This window comes from Camelus bactrianus, chromosome 2, assembly GCF_048773025.1.
Source record: "Camelus bactrianus isolate YW-2024 breed Bactrian camel chromosome 2, ASM4877302v1, whole genome shotgun sequence".
In the NCBI taxonomy this organism is placed as follows: domain Eukaryota; kingdom Metazoa; phylum Chordata; class Mammalia; order Artiodactyla; family Camelidae; genus Camelus; species Camelus bactrianus.
This window is the reverse complement of record NC_133540.1, coordinates 122,280,288-122,297,126: the sequence shown is the minus strand read 5'-3', so window position 1 is coordinate 122,297,126 and position 16,839 is coordinate 122,280,288. Positions and strand designations below refer to the sequence as shown.

Sequence of the window (16,839 nt, the reverse complement as noted above, 5' to 3'; positions counted from 1 at the left end):
CTTCGTAAGTTATTCACTGGTCATTCACTGACTTCTATTATCCTGAAGAAGTAACAGCACACTCCTTGGTTAACCAGTCTGTTTCTTCTCCAAAACACAGACAACCAGTACTTACACACACACACACACACACCCCTTTAACTACTCATCAGCAAAAAAAAGCTGAAAACTAGGAGCACAAGGAAGAATAATTTGCTTGTCTGATCAAAACTGAAATCATAAATGCCAGGCAACCAGTGTGTGCCAAGCTGTTTCTTTTTCACTGGGGACTTTTAAGGGTCCAGGCGGAAAGCAAGTAAGTAGGATTCCCTGGGATTTCATGGAGTGGATTTGGAGACAAATTAGGAAGCCAAGGTTTGTTTAGACCCTATCTTGAGGGGTTCCTGGGCACTGAAATTTAATTTGTGTCCAGACTTAACCATTTCAGTGGGCTGACTTACCTTTCCTGGTGCCACGTTAAAAATATAAAGACCTGATTATAAGCTAATAGATTACAACGTATGTGTAGCGGAATAAAGAACGTTTCCACCTGTCCGTTCTGTCACCTTATGCACATTATCATTTCAGGAGGAGAGACAGCTATTGATGATACTCTCTCAGGCAGGCGCTGGACCATCAAAGAAGCAAATTCAGTTGCCTTCCTTTCCATCATTTTCCCCTGATTTTTCCGCTCACTCAGCACTAGCTGTGACTACACATATCCCTAAAATAAAAACCAAAGAAAAAGTACGTAACGTCCTCCCAACACCATGAGTTTTGGCAGAAGTTGCATGTGAGTACGTTACTGTCAGTGCCTTTTATTTCCACTCTTCCTAGAAAACCAGTGCATCTTTCAAAGTGCTTCTTTTTTTTTTTTAATTTTTGGGGGGTGGTAATTAGGCTTATATATTTATTTTTAGGGGAAGTCCTGGGGATTGAACCCGGCACCTTGTGCGTGCTAAGCATGCGCTTTACCACTTGAGCTATATCCTCCCCACCCGAGTGCATCTTTCAAATGCCTGGTTTTCCTTTGCTGGCTGAGAGGTAGATACACCAACTGGCGTTTGTCTGTGGGGCAGGCGTGCTCCATTTCCCATCTTCCCCTGAGCTCCTGAGTCTTACCACTGTGGGACACTCTTTGAACTTGAAAAGCTGCCTTCCCCCACACACAGCAGAACCCAGTGTAATTAGAACAAATAAAGAAACAGGTCAATGAAAACACATTGAATTTTAAAAAACATTTATTTTTAATATATAGTCAGGAAAAAATGTTAAAGTAATATTTAAAGGAAAGAGCATAAGCTAGTTATTATGAATGAGTGACAGATTATTAAGTAAAGATTAGACAGAAAAACAAAATGTCTAAAGGCTAAAATGATACCCAAGTCGAATATAAATATGTCATCAAGACAGAGTTCTTGCTTTAAAAAGCATGAGTCTTTCTTTCAGTAACTGTTATTTTAGTATTTCACCATAGTGTACTCTAGACAGATAGAAACGCAGATATTCCAAGCATACTGCTCTCAGGGATCTTCCACTCAAAGAAGAATGAGATAAACAGCAGTAAATATTGAATGCATCTGAAACAGCGCAGCCTTGCAACCTAACCTTACATGGTTGTCATGAACATGAAATGACTGCATATTTGTACAAAGTTTAAAACTGCCTGATACACAGTACTGAGCACTACATACATGTTTAAGTCAGTAAATACATGCATGCTATGTATGTGCAGTTAACGAAGTATTACCTTAAAAGGAGAGTGTAAAGCAAAGGGATGTGCTGCAAACTCCTAATGTTTTAATCAATGTTGTTTTAAATCCATACACTTTGAACAAATAAAAATTCTAATAATTTCTTGGATGCTGCCTATAGGTGGATCACTTCATTCATTTATTGCATATAAAATAATTAGAAAGTAATTTAAAAGTAAGTTAGGAAAGGGGAGAACTTTTTAATTGTACACCTTTCCAGCCACCTTAAAATCTCACACAATGATTGGGAAAGTCTTCCCACTGAAAATCATACTTGGCCTAATGTATCTGAAAATAAAATATAACCACGTTGTTTGTATTTGAAGAAATTTCCGAAGAGATAAGCAGACCAGCAATTCAACACAGAGTGTCTAGAATCTGCATGGTTGGGCTTGTGGTTCCCATATGTGGATGACAATTATTCTTTATAAGATAATGATGCTCAGAAAGAAGTGTATGTTCTCTATCTCGACTGAGTCTCCTCTCACTGTTTTCTTTCTGCCGTGATGGATGTAGCTGAGGGGGATTCTGTTGACCTATTACGATAAGTCGTGAAAGGAAAACAGTCTTTTTCGTCTAGACTTAAAAAACCCTGGCGACTGTAAGGATTTGAGGATTGTTTTCTCAAACATGAAACAACAGAACAAGCCAGACATAAAGGGGTGCGTAGCAAGTGATTCGGTTTATGTCCAGCTCCACACCAGGCACAGCTAATGTGTGGTCCTGTCAGGGTGGCGGCTACTTACCCTCGGGGGCAGGCTTCTGGGATGAGGGTAACTGGTGTGTTTTCAGATGTGGATGCTGCTTACATGAGTGGGTTCGGTTTGTGACTATTTATTAGCTACTTATTTATCTTTTTGGTGTATGTTAAACCTTCATAAAAAGTCCAGAGTGAAAAAGTATAATAATAAAAGAACAGAAGTGAAAAGCATTCAGACTTCCTTTTCCTATAGTATACTGTTTCCAATAGTTATTCAGAAGGGGCTCCAATTAGTCACAGATCACAATAGTTCTGTTGTCTCAAATCACAAGACGGTTTAGCAGCAGAGCCAGCATTTTGGATCTTCTGCTTCTGTGTCTTGTGATTTTTAAATTTTTTTTCCCAATCACAAGCTATGCTAACCTCCAAGGCCCATGACACAGCCTGCTGGCAGGAACCCCATCAGCCTTTCTCTGTGACCTAACACCGTTTGGCATGTTGACAGGCGAGTTGTGTGAGGAGAAGCTGGACTTCTGTGCCCAGGACCTGAACCCCTGCCAGCACGACTCCAAGTGCATCCTGACGCCAAAGGGATTCAAGTAAGTCGGAGGCCCCCTTGGGGCTCACGGTCCGGGGAGGAGGGCGTCTCTTTGAGGAACTCTTCTTGCAGGACCTAGCTTCACATTTTGCTCACGGTTAACAGGACATACACACCAGCGTCAATGATATTTTTATAAATGTTTAGATATAGCTCGGACTATTTTTTTAGCACAATGAAGAAAACAAAGTGTTGCCTTTTGTTCTCTGACTCTTCCTGGGAAGTTATGTATGAAATAAAACAGCCTTTGGCTATGTTTGATTAAATTTATTTGAAGGCCAAATACATTTATAATGTCCACTAGCTGCTTTATTATCTGAATGGAAGTCTGTGGTAAAATAGGAAGTTTAATTTAATGTAACTGAAAATGTTCTGGTCTGCAACAATACTTTAACCATCCACGGGACAGAAGACGGAGTGACCGTATGTCCCAGGTTGGCCCAGTGCAGTAGCAGTTTATGCCTGTTGTCTTAAATGTAATTATTAATAGTGTCCCTTTCACTTCCCATATGTGTTGTCAGGTCATGATAGAGCACACAGTCACTCCAGGTAGCAATCTTCTTGAAGTCTGTTTGGTATCAAAAGAAATTATTCCTTTGCCACAATTCTGAAATATTTTAAAAGTCTATCATCAACAAAAACTTCTCTTCTTAGCCTGGCAGTAGTTCAGAAATGGTCTGGTCCAAATATGAGGAAACCACAGCACACAGAGGTCAGTGGCTGTCCAAAGGTCCAAGGCTATTCGTTGGCAGGGCTGGAGCTGGGTTTTAAACTTCCCAGTTGGGTGATTTTTCTGATACAGATTGCCCCTAAGAAGTTTTACACTTCATCAACATGGCAGTTGGTTTGGTACAGAAGGTAACCTGGATCCTCAGAAATGACACAGTCAGGTTCAGGTTGAGTTGTGCTTGCAAGAGACAAACTAGCAAATACCACTACTTGTTTCTTTACCCAGTATTTATTGAGCACCTGCCATGGGTCAGGGCACGTAGTAAAATTACCATCTTACGTTCCTACGGCGTGTAATAGCTGCTCACTCTCACACACTTCATCTTCTCAGTGAAACGACTCAGGCTTAGTTGCCCCTGGAGTCAGAGAATTCAGAATTACTCAGGTCAGGAACAGTTTTATCAGAGTAGGTGGGATTCGGGCTGGGCCTCTAGCAGATTAATACATGGCACAGATTATCAGACAGCTGAAGCCGAGGTGGGTCAGTGTCACCAGACCCTCACTGCCTTTCAAAGACCAATCTGAATAAAATACTGAAGTCTCACATTTTATTTAGAGAATATTTTTGACTCAGTCTGATTTAAAACTTATTATTTTAGCGTAGACAAATTCAGTTGCAGCTCCTGCTGATTCCACATGATGCCTTTTTGAAAAAGAAAAGAATGTACTTGATTCTGCCTTTCATTGTAGTTTAGTTTACAACCCTATGTGGAAAAAACAAAGGTCTTACTGAAATCTTTATTTTCTACAAAATTCTGCACTGCATCTTGTTCATCCAAATACTATATGTAAATTATTTTAGCTCCTAATGTCTTTGATCTGCCCACAGTGAATTTGGCACATGGCACACTCATCACTTACATAACAAATATTATCATTTCTTAGAGAAATTAGTCAGTAAAGCAGATGGTTTTTCCAGAACTGCTGAGCTGCTGTACAGGTTTCAAGGGGCTTTGTGCATTGGAATGACAAGATAAAGACTTAATGGAAGCCATTAAAAAATGAAGAATTCATCTTCCAAAAGACTAACACAGTTCAGTGTCTTCTATTACTATCTATTAGATGGCACACCCTTTGTAGTGCGTTTTATTGGATTGCAGGTTAACTGATTGGGACCCCACTATTTTCAGCAGTAATTTGTGAGTGTGCACGTAGTTCGGCAGGTAACGGATTAAGCCATAGTGTTTGCTATTCCTCGCGTATTATAAATAATTGCACGTAGTGGGAAAGGGAGTTGCAAAAAAAGTAAAACGACTTAAAAACCAAATTTATATGAAGCTGCTAAAGAAAACTTCTACTGACAAATATTGTTTGGACAAGTCATTCTGTTACTTCGACTGCATTTTCTTATTACTAAGCTAACAGAGCTGGTTTCACTTTTCTTGCTTTGTTATATAGCTCATAAATCTCCTAAATTGCTTTGCGGTATTTTTAGACCATGATATGCCATAAGGAGTACTTCCCAGCATGCATCTTACTTAGTCAGCTTGGAGCTCCTACACAGTGTATTTTGCATTCTTTGCTTTCTTCTTCACTCCTTATCAGATAATAGAGTCTGGGGAATGTGATAGCCTTTATTGATAATACCAACTTTAAAGAATTCTTAATTAAATATTTTCTTCCTGTTTTGAAACTTGGTCTGAGGAGCCAAAGAAAGACAAAAATGTGCGTCATAATGTGACTCCAGGTTCTAATGGGCTTGAAAAAGAGTGTCCGTAGAGAAAAGAATATAAAATAGCTCTCAGCCAGCCACTCTGGTGACTCTGTGGTTCTCTTATCTTTTACTTTGATTTCTCCTCTCAGATAAATAATTCAGAGTGTTTCAAAGCATCTCTTCTTCCTTTTAATGCTCTGCACTTGAGCAGCACTGCTCACATTAACATTGATGGAAGCCCTTTTCTCGGGCCTTGTTCATCTAGTTGAGAATGTCTATGGCCACTTAGAATCCATTTAACTTCAGACTTGTTTACTTTGCTTTGTTATGATTTAGCATTAAAACCGCTGGCTCTAGAGCAAGCACGCTTATGCAGTGAGCTCATTTTATTTCTTAATTCATACACTCAGAACTAAAAGTCTGTGTTATTCTTAGAGAGTATATACTCCCCATTTATTTTAATTCATCTGCTCTCCAGTAAGTCTTAAATCCTGATTTTGCATTTTCAGACAAGACCCTTGGCATTCAATAATATCCGCAAACACTAGGGTGTTTTTAATTATCCTCATTCACTTACGTCCTAATGGCTTTGAAATAGAAAAGTGGATAATCAGTACAATCTAAACCATAAAGACTTTTATATAATTATAAAGATGTACATAGAATTTTTTTAATCTACTATTTATTGATCATGCATTAAATATCAAACTCTATACTAATTATTTTACATGTAGTGTTTATATTTAATCTTTTAACAAACCTGTAAGATGGAAATTATTACATACATGTTACAGATGCGGAAAGGGACACTTAGAGAGATTAAGTAATGTAGTCAAGATTATATACAGTTAAGGATGAAACCAGAATACAAACACAGTTCTGCCTAACTGCCAAGTCCAAATTCCGTAAGGTTAAACCAAAATTTCCCAGTTTATTTGTTTTTTTGAAGTCAGTGAACCCTTTCTAAAATCTCAAACAGAAACACTCATGGAAACCCAATGTGTGATACTAATGAATCACAACAGAAGAGTATTGTTGGGGGAGGGTGGGGGGATGGGGTGCAGAGGGAAACTGCCAGAAGCCCCCTCCCATCTATGGCCATATCTGCAAGGGCTCTGTGTTCTCCTTTAGCTCCACAATTCATAGTTTAATAACCATTTCATGTGCCATATTGCTTTTCCATGGGCACCTCTAAAGTCCTGCATCCTTGGCATTAGAGCTAGAGATTCCAGGGGTCAGCATTCATGAAGACGGGATTTAAAAAGGAACCCTCCTATACTGTTGATGGGAATGTAAATTGGTGCAGCCACTATGGAGGATAGTATGGAGGTTCCTTAAAAAACTGAAAATAGACTTACCATATGATCCAGCAATCCCACGCCTGGGCATATACCTAGAGAAAACTCTAATTCAGAAAGTCATGTGCACCCCAATGTTCATAGCAGCACTATTTACAATAGCCAAGACATGGAAACAATCTTAAAGTCCATCAACAGACAACCTGGTAAAGAAGATGTGGTATATGTATATATAACAGAATATTACCCAGCCATAAAATAGAATGAAATAATGTCATTTTAGCAACATGGATGGACCTAAAGATTATTCGTATTAAGTGAAGTAAGTTAGAGAAAGACAAATACCATATGATATCACTTATATGTGGAATCTAAAGAAAAATGATACAAATTCTATTTACAAACCAAAAACAGACTCACAGACATAGAAAACAAACTATGGTTACCAAAGGGGAAGGGGCAAGGGAGGGATAAATTAGAAGTTTTGGATTAACAAATACACATTACTGCATATAAAAGAGATAAACAACAAGGACCTACTGTATAGCATAGGGAATGATCCTCAGTCTTTTGTAATAGCATGTAGTGGAAAAGAATCTGAAAAGAAAAAATACATATGTATGTATATCTTTAACTGAATCACTTTACTGTAACCTTAAGCTAACATTGTAAATCAACTATACTTTAATAAAAAATATAAAATTTAAAAGAAAACAGGCTTTAAAGGGAACCCTGAGTAATTAATTATCTAACAGCATAGGGCGGTGTTTAGAAATTCACGCTGTCTTTTTGGATTACTTGAGTGCATTTCCTGGCACTGCACTTATAAGTTGAAGGTCCTTGGGTTAGGCACTTAACTAGTTTGTCCCTTGTTTCCTCACCTGGAGAGTAGGATCATGGTGTCACCGATGTCACAGGGCTGTGGAGAGAATTCAGTGAATTCACATATGCAAAGTGATGAAAAGAGAGAAAGTGCTCAAAGAATATCAGCTGGATTATTATCCCTGGTTCTTCACCATCAATATAGCTGGGACCCCTTCTGCCCCAGAGTGCCCAGGCTGAAAAATCTGTCCTGGGATGGGCCCCAGGAATTTTGTATCCATTCCCCTGCTCTACCCAGTTAGGTCAGTCTCCATTCTGCTATGATGATAATCTGGATTCGTGGAGAATTAGAGTATCCATGGTTAACATATTTGTTTTTCATAAAATTATCTTTTATTCTAGTGCATTCAGTCTCTATTGGAAAATTTAAAATGTTAAATGTTCTTAAAAATATGCTTAATATTCTTAGTAACTTTTACAAGACAGAACTTTTATCATGTCATCAGCTCAAATGAGTTAGACAGCAGAGAACAGAGGACACTATGGGCAAATGAAGTTGTGGAAACGGGGGAGAGGGAGGGAAGGAGGGAGAGGTGAACACTTGTGTGATGATTCTATTCTTGGTTGGATGGTGGATGCTCACTGTCATCAGGGAGGGGAAATTGCTGTTCCTGTGATAGTTAGCAGTGAGAAACTGTGGGCGCCTTTGCAGATCAGTACTTATTTTCTAGGCATATTTTTATTTTCAGACTTAATGAGCCTGTTCTAAATACGTTTTTTTTTTCCAAAGATGGTGCCACCTTTTCATAGGTGAAATGCAACTGTTTGGTTTCTTTTGGCTCAGTTGGGTTTGAAACTGTTTACCTGCTTGTTCACACAGGTGTGACTGCACGCCAGGATACGTCGGCGAGCACTGCGACATTGACTTTGACGACTGCCAAGACAACAAGTGTAAAAATGGAGCCCACTGCACCGATGCGGTGAATGGCTATACGTGCATCTGCCCTGAAGGCTACAGGTAAAAGTACAAATACCCATTTGGATTTAAAATCAGGTGTTACAACACTCAGTTCACATTGGCAGTTAAGTACCATCTAATCAACACTTTTTTTTTTTCTGTTTCTTCTTTAGTGGCTTGTTCTGTGAGTTTTCTCCTCCCATGGTTCTCCCTCGGACCAGCCCCTGTGATAATTTTGATTGTCAGAACGGAGCTCAGTGCATCATCAGGGTAAATGAGCCAATATGCCAGTGTTTGCCTGGCTACCAGGGAGAGAAGTGTGAAAAATTGGTCAGTGTGAATTTTGTCAACAAAGAGTCTTACCTTCAGATCCCCTCCGCCAAGGTTCGGCCTCAAACAAACATCACTCTTCAGGTAAGATTCCCCTACTACCAAGGGCTGATCTCACTCTAAGTCAGTTCAGCTTCAAAGCACAAACATACGTGATGGCTTGTGAATGATATTATTTCTTAAATAGACAGTTACAAACTGTGTAGCACAGTGGCAGAAAACGCTGCTTGTGTGAAGAACTTCAGCTATTCTAACATTTGTGTTTTTCAAAACTAAATGGGAACCAGGTATTTTGATTCACTAGTTGATCGTATAAAACACGCACACACAGAGAGCAACAAAATATGTCTCTTCATTTTGTGCTCAAGTGATGGCATTTAATTCATTTATTTTTTTATGACTGTGCAGTTCAGGCTTTGCACAGGGGGCAGCTTCCTGTACGAAATGTGCAGCTGAGAAGAGACAGGTGAGACAGAACACACCTGGGCAGAACATTTAGCATGTGTCCTTTAACTCTGACATGAAATTCACAAACTCAGATTTTATTGTAAGTCTTTTCCCCAAGTCACTGTGGAAGCCATTCAGATCCACAGACGAGGTGAGGCTAGATTAGGGGTAATACGTTTAGGAAACACGAGCAAGTTGGGGCTACATGTTTGTTTTCTCTGGTAAGCAAGCTGCATCAGTATGTTTTGAATTCAAATGAGTGTAGCCAGTTCCCCTTCCCTTGTTCCTTATCTGATTTACCCTGAAACTCCAGTGAGAGGCAAGGGCTTCTTGAGAAGCCATGAGGAATGGGACCCTGGAGGGCAGACAGGTCTTCTTGAAAAAGCCTGTCTCCTTAACTTCCAGCATTTGCTGCCCAGATTGCTATGAGAAGTACCCAGTGGTGTTTGTGCTTAAGTTCCAACTTCTACTCAGCTGGTCCTTCAAAAGCTTGAAAAAGTCAGGAAGCAGGATAAAAAGAGAGATTTCCCCCTCTTCACTCCATAATTATAAATAATTTGTTTTTTAACATAGAATATGAAAATCTGTCTTGCTCAATGCAATCACATTTCATATGTGACATAAATAAAGCCCATAAGAAGAGCAAAAAAAAGCAGGTAAGTGAAAATCTCAAGCAAGGGGCATTCTAAATATACCCAATGATGTTTACTTAAGTATTTGTTATTGTTCTTTTTAACAGAACAGAAATGTGATCATTTTATTTCTGATTAGATTTTAGCATTCTCTGCTGCGACAATATAGTTTGATATCTAAAGGGGAAAGCTTGATTTACTCCAAATACTGCAAACTCTAATGATATGGAAACTAATTTTCAACTTTAATTTTCTGAAGTATAAATTATGTCATTTCCTTGTTTTTTGCATATTTCATAGGACATGAATCTTTAGCTTTATCATTGTCAATATGTACAGAATAAGAATAAATGTGTAAGTTCATGAATGTAAAAAAAAATTGAAATTCTTTATGAATTTATTTGCAGCAAAGCAATCCAGGAGCAGGTCGTCTTTCGAGTAATCATTTCCACATGCATTGGTATTTTCTCCTAGCCATAAAAAAGAAATAAACCATAGTAAAAACCCTTTGCTAAGCAGTCTTGTTTCTTCTTAATGAAATATGTTTGGATGGCTCTATGTCCTGCTAACATCAAGGTTACTTCCTACTAGATTGCCACAGATGAAGACAGTGGAATCCTCCTGTATAAGGGTGACAAGGACCATATCGCTGTCGAGCTGTACCGGGGACGTGTTCGTGCCAGCTATGACACTGGTTCCCACCCGGCTTCTGCCATTTACAGGTGAAGATCTCTCAGTTACTGGTAAAGGTGAAAAACAATTGCTTCAAGAAGCACTGCTTCTCCTCTGCCGTACCATGGGGAGGGGAGGGAATAATTAGGCTGCAGCAGACTTAATGATTAGTGCATTAGAGACCTGGTAGTAACAGATGGCAGACTCAAGCTGGACAGTTGGAGGGGACACGTATAAGAGGACTGTTTACAGAGACTGGTTGGGGTAGCACAATAACCTGGAGTAGTAACCAGGGATACGGCTCCTGCCCATGGGCTTAAAGGAGAGGAGGAGCTGGCAGTTACGGAAATGGATGCTCAGAAAAGAAATTGCGGAGAGGACTGCCCAACAGGAGCTGTGACTTGCAGTGGATGGATGCAGTCACGTCTCAGGGAAGGAAGCAGGGTTGTAAATTCCTGACTTCCCAGCAGTCCGTGCTTCTCTTTGGCCAAATCAGATGTCAGAAAACAAGGAACCCAGTGATGTCGGTCGTGTCGCTCGCACACGAGCCTCCCAGGGCTCAGAGCTGGGTGAGGACAGGTGGCTGGAGAAACAGCTGTAGGATACCCAACCAGTGAGAAATTTAAAGTTACTATTCGTGCAACGCGTGGTTATTGAGCACCTACTGTGTTCTAAGCTTTCAGCAACAAAGCCCAGCCCTTAGGAAGCTAACATGTGCTAAGCCAGTAGACACATATGATATGTGCACATTCCTATTCATTTTGGAAGTTTTCTAGTACTGTAATGATATTGACAATACACTGAAGATGAGAAAGGGGTGGGATTCAGGGGGCATACGTTTTGCTGAAAGTGTGCTTATGGCATAAGACTCACCTCCAGAGCCTCTCCGTTGGGTCTCAACACCGGTCGTCCCACAGACAAGTTACCTAGTTCATTGCTTCACATGCAGAAATAACTACCCTTATTTAGAGCAAAGACGCAGTCGTAGGCAGTCAGTTTTTCTAGGCATATAACTTCAAGGACTAAGCAGGCCAGGTGCAAGAAAAGAATATGCTGTCATCCTTTTATTCCTGAAAAGATTTTAACTTTTTAGAGACTCATTCCTTTATTACAAATAGCCTTGGTGTTAGCAATATAATAGAAGTGGTCGTGAGTGAAGTGAACTAAAAAACAAATCTTTGTCAAAACCGGACTAGACTCCATCTGCTCAGGTCTCCTTGAATGTTGCGATGTGAAAATGGAGGCCCAGGTTTTGCCAGAACTTATGATTTTTCAAGAAAGGATAGAAATTTGGCGCTTTTTTTAATATAAAGTTTTCCCCCCTTTAAAAATCAATTCACATTTTTTAAAAAATACCGAAAGTGGTGAACAAAATGCATTTGTAGGCCAAGTACCCGGGGCAGCAAGTTTGTGGGCATTGAGACAGGAACTGGAGACACTGGGCTCTGTGTTACTGATATGAGGCTTATAGATATCAGTGTGTTTCACATGCTATTTGACCTTTCATAACGGTTCTAGGAAATTAGATGCCAGTTGTAGCCATGGGTGGAACTTGACAAGTCCTTCTGGTGGTGAGCTAACTCACTGAGAATATTTAGAGCATGAAAACAAGCACATAATTATTGGTTTCCAAGTAAATACAATAGTTATTTCATCTCTAAATGGTGATGAATTAGTGCCAACATTTTAAATGTGGCTAGGCCTTAAATTTTATAGCTTCAGTTTGTTTCAGCCCATAAAGAGATTTCGGAATACCGATTTTTATGGTTCATTTTTGGTATTTTGATTGTTTTATTTTATGCAGTAAAGCAGCATAGAACTCTCAGAAACCACTGTAAAAGTTTTTGGGATTGGCTTACTAATGCTAGCGTTCACTTAAACTATACCTAAAATATTTCTAGATAAGATATAAAAACCCAAGTGATTATATCCAAATGAGGACTTACTATAGAGAGCTTATTTTGAGTTAATGTTTATTACCATTTTTACCTTAACCAAAAATAGAGTATACCCTGTAGCATCTATAAAGAAAAAAAAAAAAAGAAGACTAGTATCACATCACACACTTTTTGTTGGGAACCAGAAGTGGGCGTTTCTGCTTGCAGACGTCTAAGGAAGACATCTGGTGTGAGGTCCAGGGAATGCATAGCTTTGGTTTATTTTTTGCTCTTTAGTTCATGGCACAACAATCAGCAAAAGTCATTGAGTTATTTTCAAGTAAAAGAAAAGAAGCAATAATCACCTAGAACTCAGAGAGATAATGGATAGATGGATTAATTGATTGATTGATGCAGATATAATATACACATATCAATGGATTAGTATCCAGTTTGAAATAGAAAAAATGCTTTTGTGAAGTAGACTACTGAGACATCCAGTTTTTTCAACGCGCTAGGAGACTCTGGTTTTTAACAAGTAAGAAACCTAGTGGCTGAGATGTATGTTCAAATCTTGACCAATTACTCTGTATAAACTTAAGCAAGATACTTAATTTTTCTGTGCTTCAGAATTCATATCTACAAATTATAGTGTAGCATCCACCCCGTCAGGTCACTGTGAGGATTTAATTCTAGACTCAGCTCTGTCCTCACTCCTCACTCAGTCTGTCTTCACTCTCATCTCCCTTCTAACGATGGAGGAAGGTCTTTCTGGATCTCTCTCTGGAGTGTAACAAGAGTTTATAGCACACCCTCTAACCTCACACATGAACATGAGAAGTGCATGTGGTTTACAGTTCCTATGGGGGGCAATTTGGAAATGTCTTTCCCACTTCTGGGAAGTTATCCTAAAAGATACCTAAAGACATAGAAATGACATGCACTGAGGTATTGGTTGTAAAAACAAAAGTTGGGAAACAATCCAAGTTTCTAATTAAATAAACTATGGGGCATTCACACAATGGAATGTATTGTTAAAAAAGTGGGGGGGAGGAAGGAGAGAGAGGACAAGGAAGTTCTCTATATATGATACTGAAAGGTTTCCAAGGTCTGTTGCTCAGTTGAAAAAAAAAAAAGTAAGGCAGAGCAGTGTCAAAGGTGGGTAAATAAATCTGTCTTGTTATTTCTGTGTACTTGCATAAAGAAAAAACTAGGGACAAGAGGAAAGTGTGGGGGGCACAACTTATGTATGAATATCATTTTATATATTTTGATTTTTGAACCATTTAAATGTCATTACAACTCAAAACTAAAATTGAAGTAAAAGAAAAGAGCAGGTGCTCTAAAGACAGTCCACCTTGATTCAAGTCCCAGCTCTTTCTTCCATTAACTGTGTGTCTTGGGCAAATTGCATAAGCTCTCTGGTCCTCACCTGGTAAATGGGTAAATCAGTGTAATGAATCATAGTTCCGTCTTTGTAGGATTGTGGTAAGAATTTTATGATTTGATACACATGAAGTATTTAGAATAATGAAACATTAAACAATGAGAGCTGCTAGGATTGTACATGCAGAATGTCCCAAACTACCTTCATTCCCTTTGCTCACCCTGGCACGTTCCTAATTTCATAGAGAAGCACCACCATCTTCTTGGTCATCTTAGGTGTAATGAAGTTACTCTCCACCTTTTGCTTTCTTTCACCTTCAACTTGAAATGTTTCCAAGTCTTAATTCTGCTCTCACTAATTTCCTGGCATTTATTCAAATGCCTCTGTCCTTGTTCAGGCCTTATTACAATGTGTACTCTGATGAAAAGGACAACTTCATCATTATTACAGGAAAACTCATCAATAATACTGTTACTATCAGTTTTCCCATAAGTTGCTTAATAAATATTTTGTTTGGCTGAATTCAATTTTCAAATCTTGATGTATTTCCATTTTACATAACTGTACTAAAAATACATCACACTAATGTTTTAAAAAGAGGTATTTTTACATATCTTGACCTCAGAAAATTTGAGTTCAGTTAATTGAATGATTTTATGTTGTAAAAGATTTACCTTGGTAAAACTTAGTTTTCCAAAGTATGTATTATTTAATGTGCTGTTGGAGCATCACATATGGGAGTAATTTTGCATGTCAGGTGCATTTTTTCAGTTACCTGGTTAATTTCCAATGTTGATGGAGATGGAGTTTATTTATTTTAGCAAAATGAAATCTGTTAAATTAGGGAAACTTATCATCCATTATTATTGTTTCTATTGTAGTGTATTTTTTGGTTTGAAATATTTGCTCTTAGATGTCAATTATTGTCTGAAATGAATCGATATGAGAACCATTATTTTACGGAATTATGGCTAGAGGGAGTAGTTAACGTAGCCTAAAGTGTCTTTAAGAAAACCCAAGATGTAGTAATTATTTCTTGTCCGGCAGAACCAAAGTGGCATGCACATTTTCTCATTTTATTCCTTACATCTGAAAGAAGATCGTGGCTTCTTATAGGCATGTCTACTGCAAACAGGGTCAGACACATAGGTAGGGGTATAGAGCCGCTGTTTTCACATAACCTGTACCAGAATCACCTGAAAGTTCTGTTAAAGTACAGATTCCTGGGCTCCACCCCTAGTTTTGATTCAGATCTCGGATGAGCCCCTAGATTTTCATTTCTCCAAGCTCCCAGGCAATGCTCTGGTCCAGGGACCACCGTTTGAGAACCATTTGTATAAAGGGAGTATATCTGAGCTGTGCTCTGAGAGGTGATGGTGTGCACTGCTTCTCACATCCAAGTCCCAGGACCTCATGCTTAATGTCTGCCTTTGGGGAGTATTTTCCACCATAGTAATCAGCCGCTGCTACAAATCCAGACTCGTTCATTTTACAGGAAGCCAATTGTTAAATATCGGCCTGTACCCTGCTAAGAGATCTAATCAACAGCAAGAGAGATTACACACGCTGTCTAACAAGTGGGTGAATGTAGAATATGGTCCACGTGCCTAGCAGTAATGCTTAGAGACTAGCGTGAACCCGGTAGCAGTGCTGTGAATGAATGAGTGAATGACAGCCTAAACTTAAAGCTGATATCAGCAGTAGTCCCTCAGACGGGGATGAGAAATACATTTTTTTTCTTCAAGTAGGCTGATAATTGACCGCCCTTTAAAGTGACTTTCTTTTCATCTAGATAGGCAGAAACTTGAAAAAAAAAGATGAATAAAAATGATATGCTTCTTTCTCTAGGTTAAAATTAACATTATTTTCCAAACCAGATAGCTTCTTTGGAAACATAGTCATTGACTATTTAAAAATTAGGGAGCCAGATGCAGCCCCTTACAGAGGTGCAGGACTGTACCATGCAGTCATCAGTTTCAGTGTTCAGGGACCCGCACAACTGCAGGGGACTCTCCCTGCAGGCTGCTAGGCTTGGCTGGCTGCATAGCCTCTGGGTTATGCCACTCACAGGCTTTCATTAAGAAAAAAGAAGAAGAATTCAGTCTCGTTGGAAAGATGGACAGTAGGCAGAATCTATGTAGTCTTCTCATTTCCAAGGGAAACAAGTCGTTCTTGAGACGCTGTATGGGAAGGCACCATTTTTTACCCTTTGTAAACTTGAGCAAGTTATTCCTTCTCTTTGTGCTTCCATTTCGTGGAAAGACTTGGGAGTAACCAACGTGGAGCACCTAGTATCTTACTAGACAAGAGCACAATTATTGTTAATGCTGGGGTTGGTAGATATTCTTCATGCTCAGATACCCAGATGCTGAAGAATAAAACCCAAGTGCAAATAGTATTGTCTTACATGTGACTCTTACATTATGTTCAAATGTGGAAGTCCCTTTCTACTGTAGGGCATTTTTATTTAAATTATGTACAGATAGTCCCAAACTTAGGATGGTTTGACCTAACAATTTTTCAACTTTACGACGGTGCAACAGCGGTATGCATTCAGTAGAAACCATCGTTAGAAAGAATTCTGAATTTTTATCTTTTCCTGGGCTAGCCCGATGCAGTACATATTCTGGGGACGCAAGGCAGCCACAGCTCCCAGTCGGACACGTGATCACGAGGGTGAACAACCCACGTGCTCAAACTAGTCTGCACCCAGACAACCAGTCTGCTTTTCACTTTCTGTCCAGTGTTCAGTAAATTGCATGAGCTGTTCAACACTTTATTATAAAATAGGCTTTGCGTTAGATGATTTTGGCCAGCTGTAAGCCAGTGTAATTGTTCTGAGCACGCTTAAGGCAACTAGGCTAAAATATGTTTGATAGATTAGGTGTATGAAGTGCATTTTCGACTTACCGTATTTTCAATTTACAATGAGTTTATTGGGACTCAACCCCACTGTAAGTTGAGGAAGATCTGTAATTTGCTTCAAAAGTGCTGATTAAAAT

General features: G+C 39.1%; 1 protein-coding gene across 2 annotated transcripts in view; it reads left to right on the top strand.

Moving 5' to 3' along the window:
- Nucleotides 1-16,839, top strand: part of SLIT2 (slit guidance ligand 2) — a 347,888-nt gene that overhangs the window by 317,521 nt on the left and 13,528 nt on the right. For both annotated transcript variants that reach the window (XM_074349832.1, XM_074349827.1), the window contains 4 exons: nucleotides 2,939-3,032; nucleotides 8,415-8,552; nucleotides 8,666-8,906; nucleotides 10,493-10,623. In XM_074349832.1, coding sequence (XP_074205933.1) covers nucleotides 2,939-3,032; nucleotides 8,415-8,552; nucleotides 8,666-8,906; nucleotides 10,493-10,623 — 604 coding nt within the window. The remainder of the gene's footprint in view (nucleotides 1-2,938; nucleotides 3,033-8,414; nucleotides 8,553-8,665; nucleotides 8,907-10,492; nucleotides 10,624-16,839) is intronic.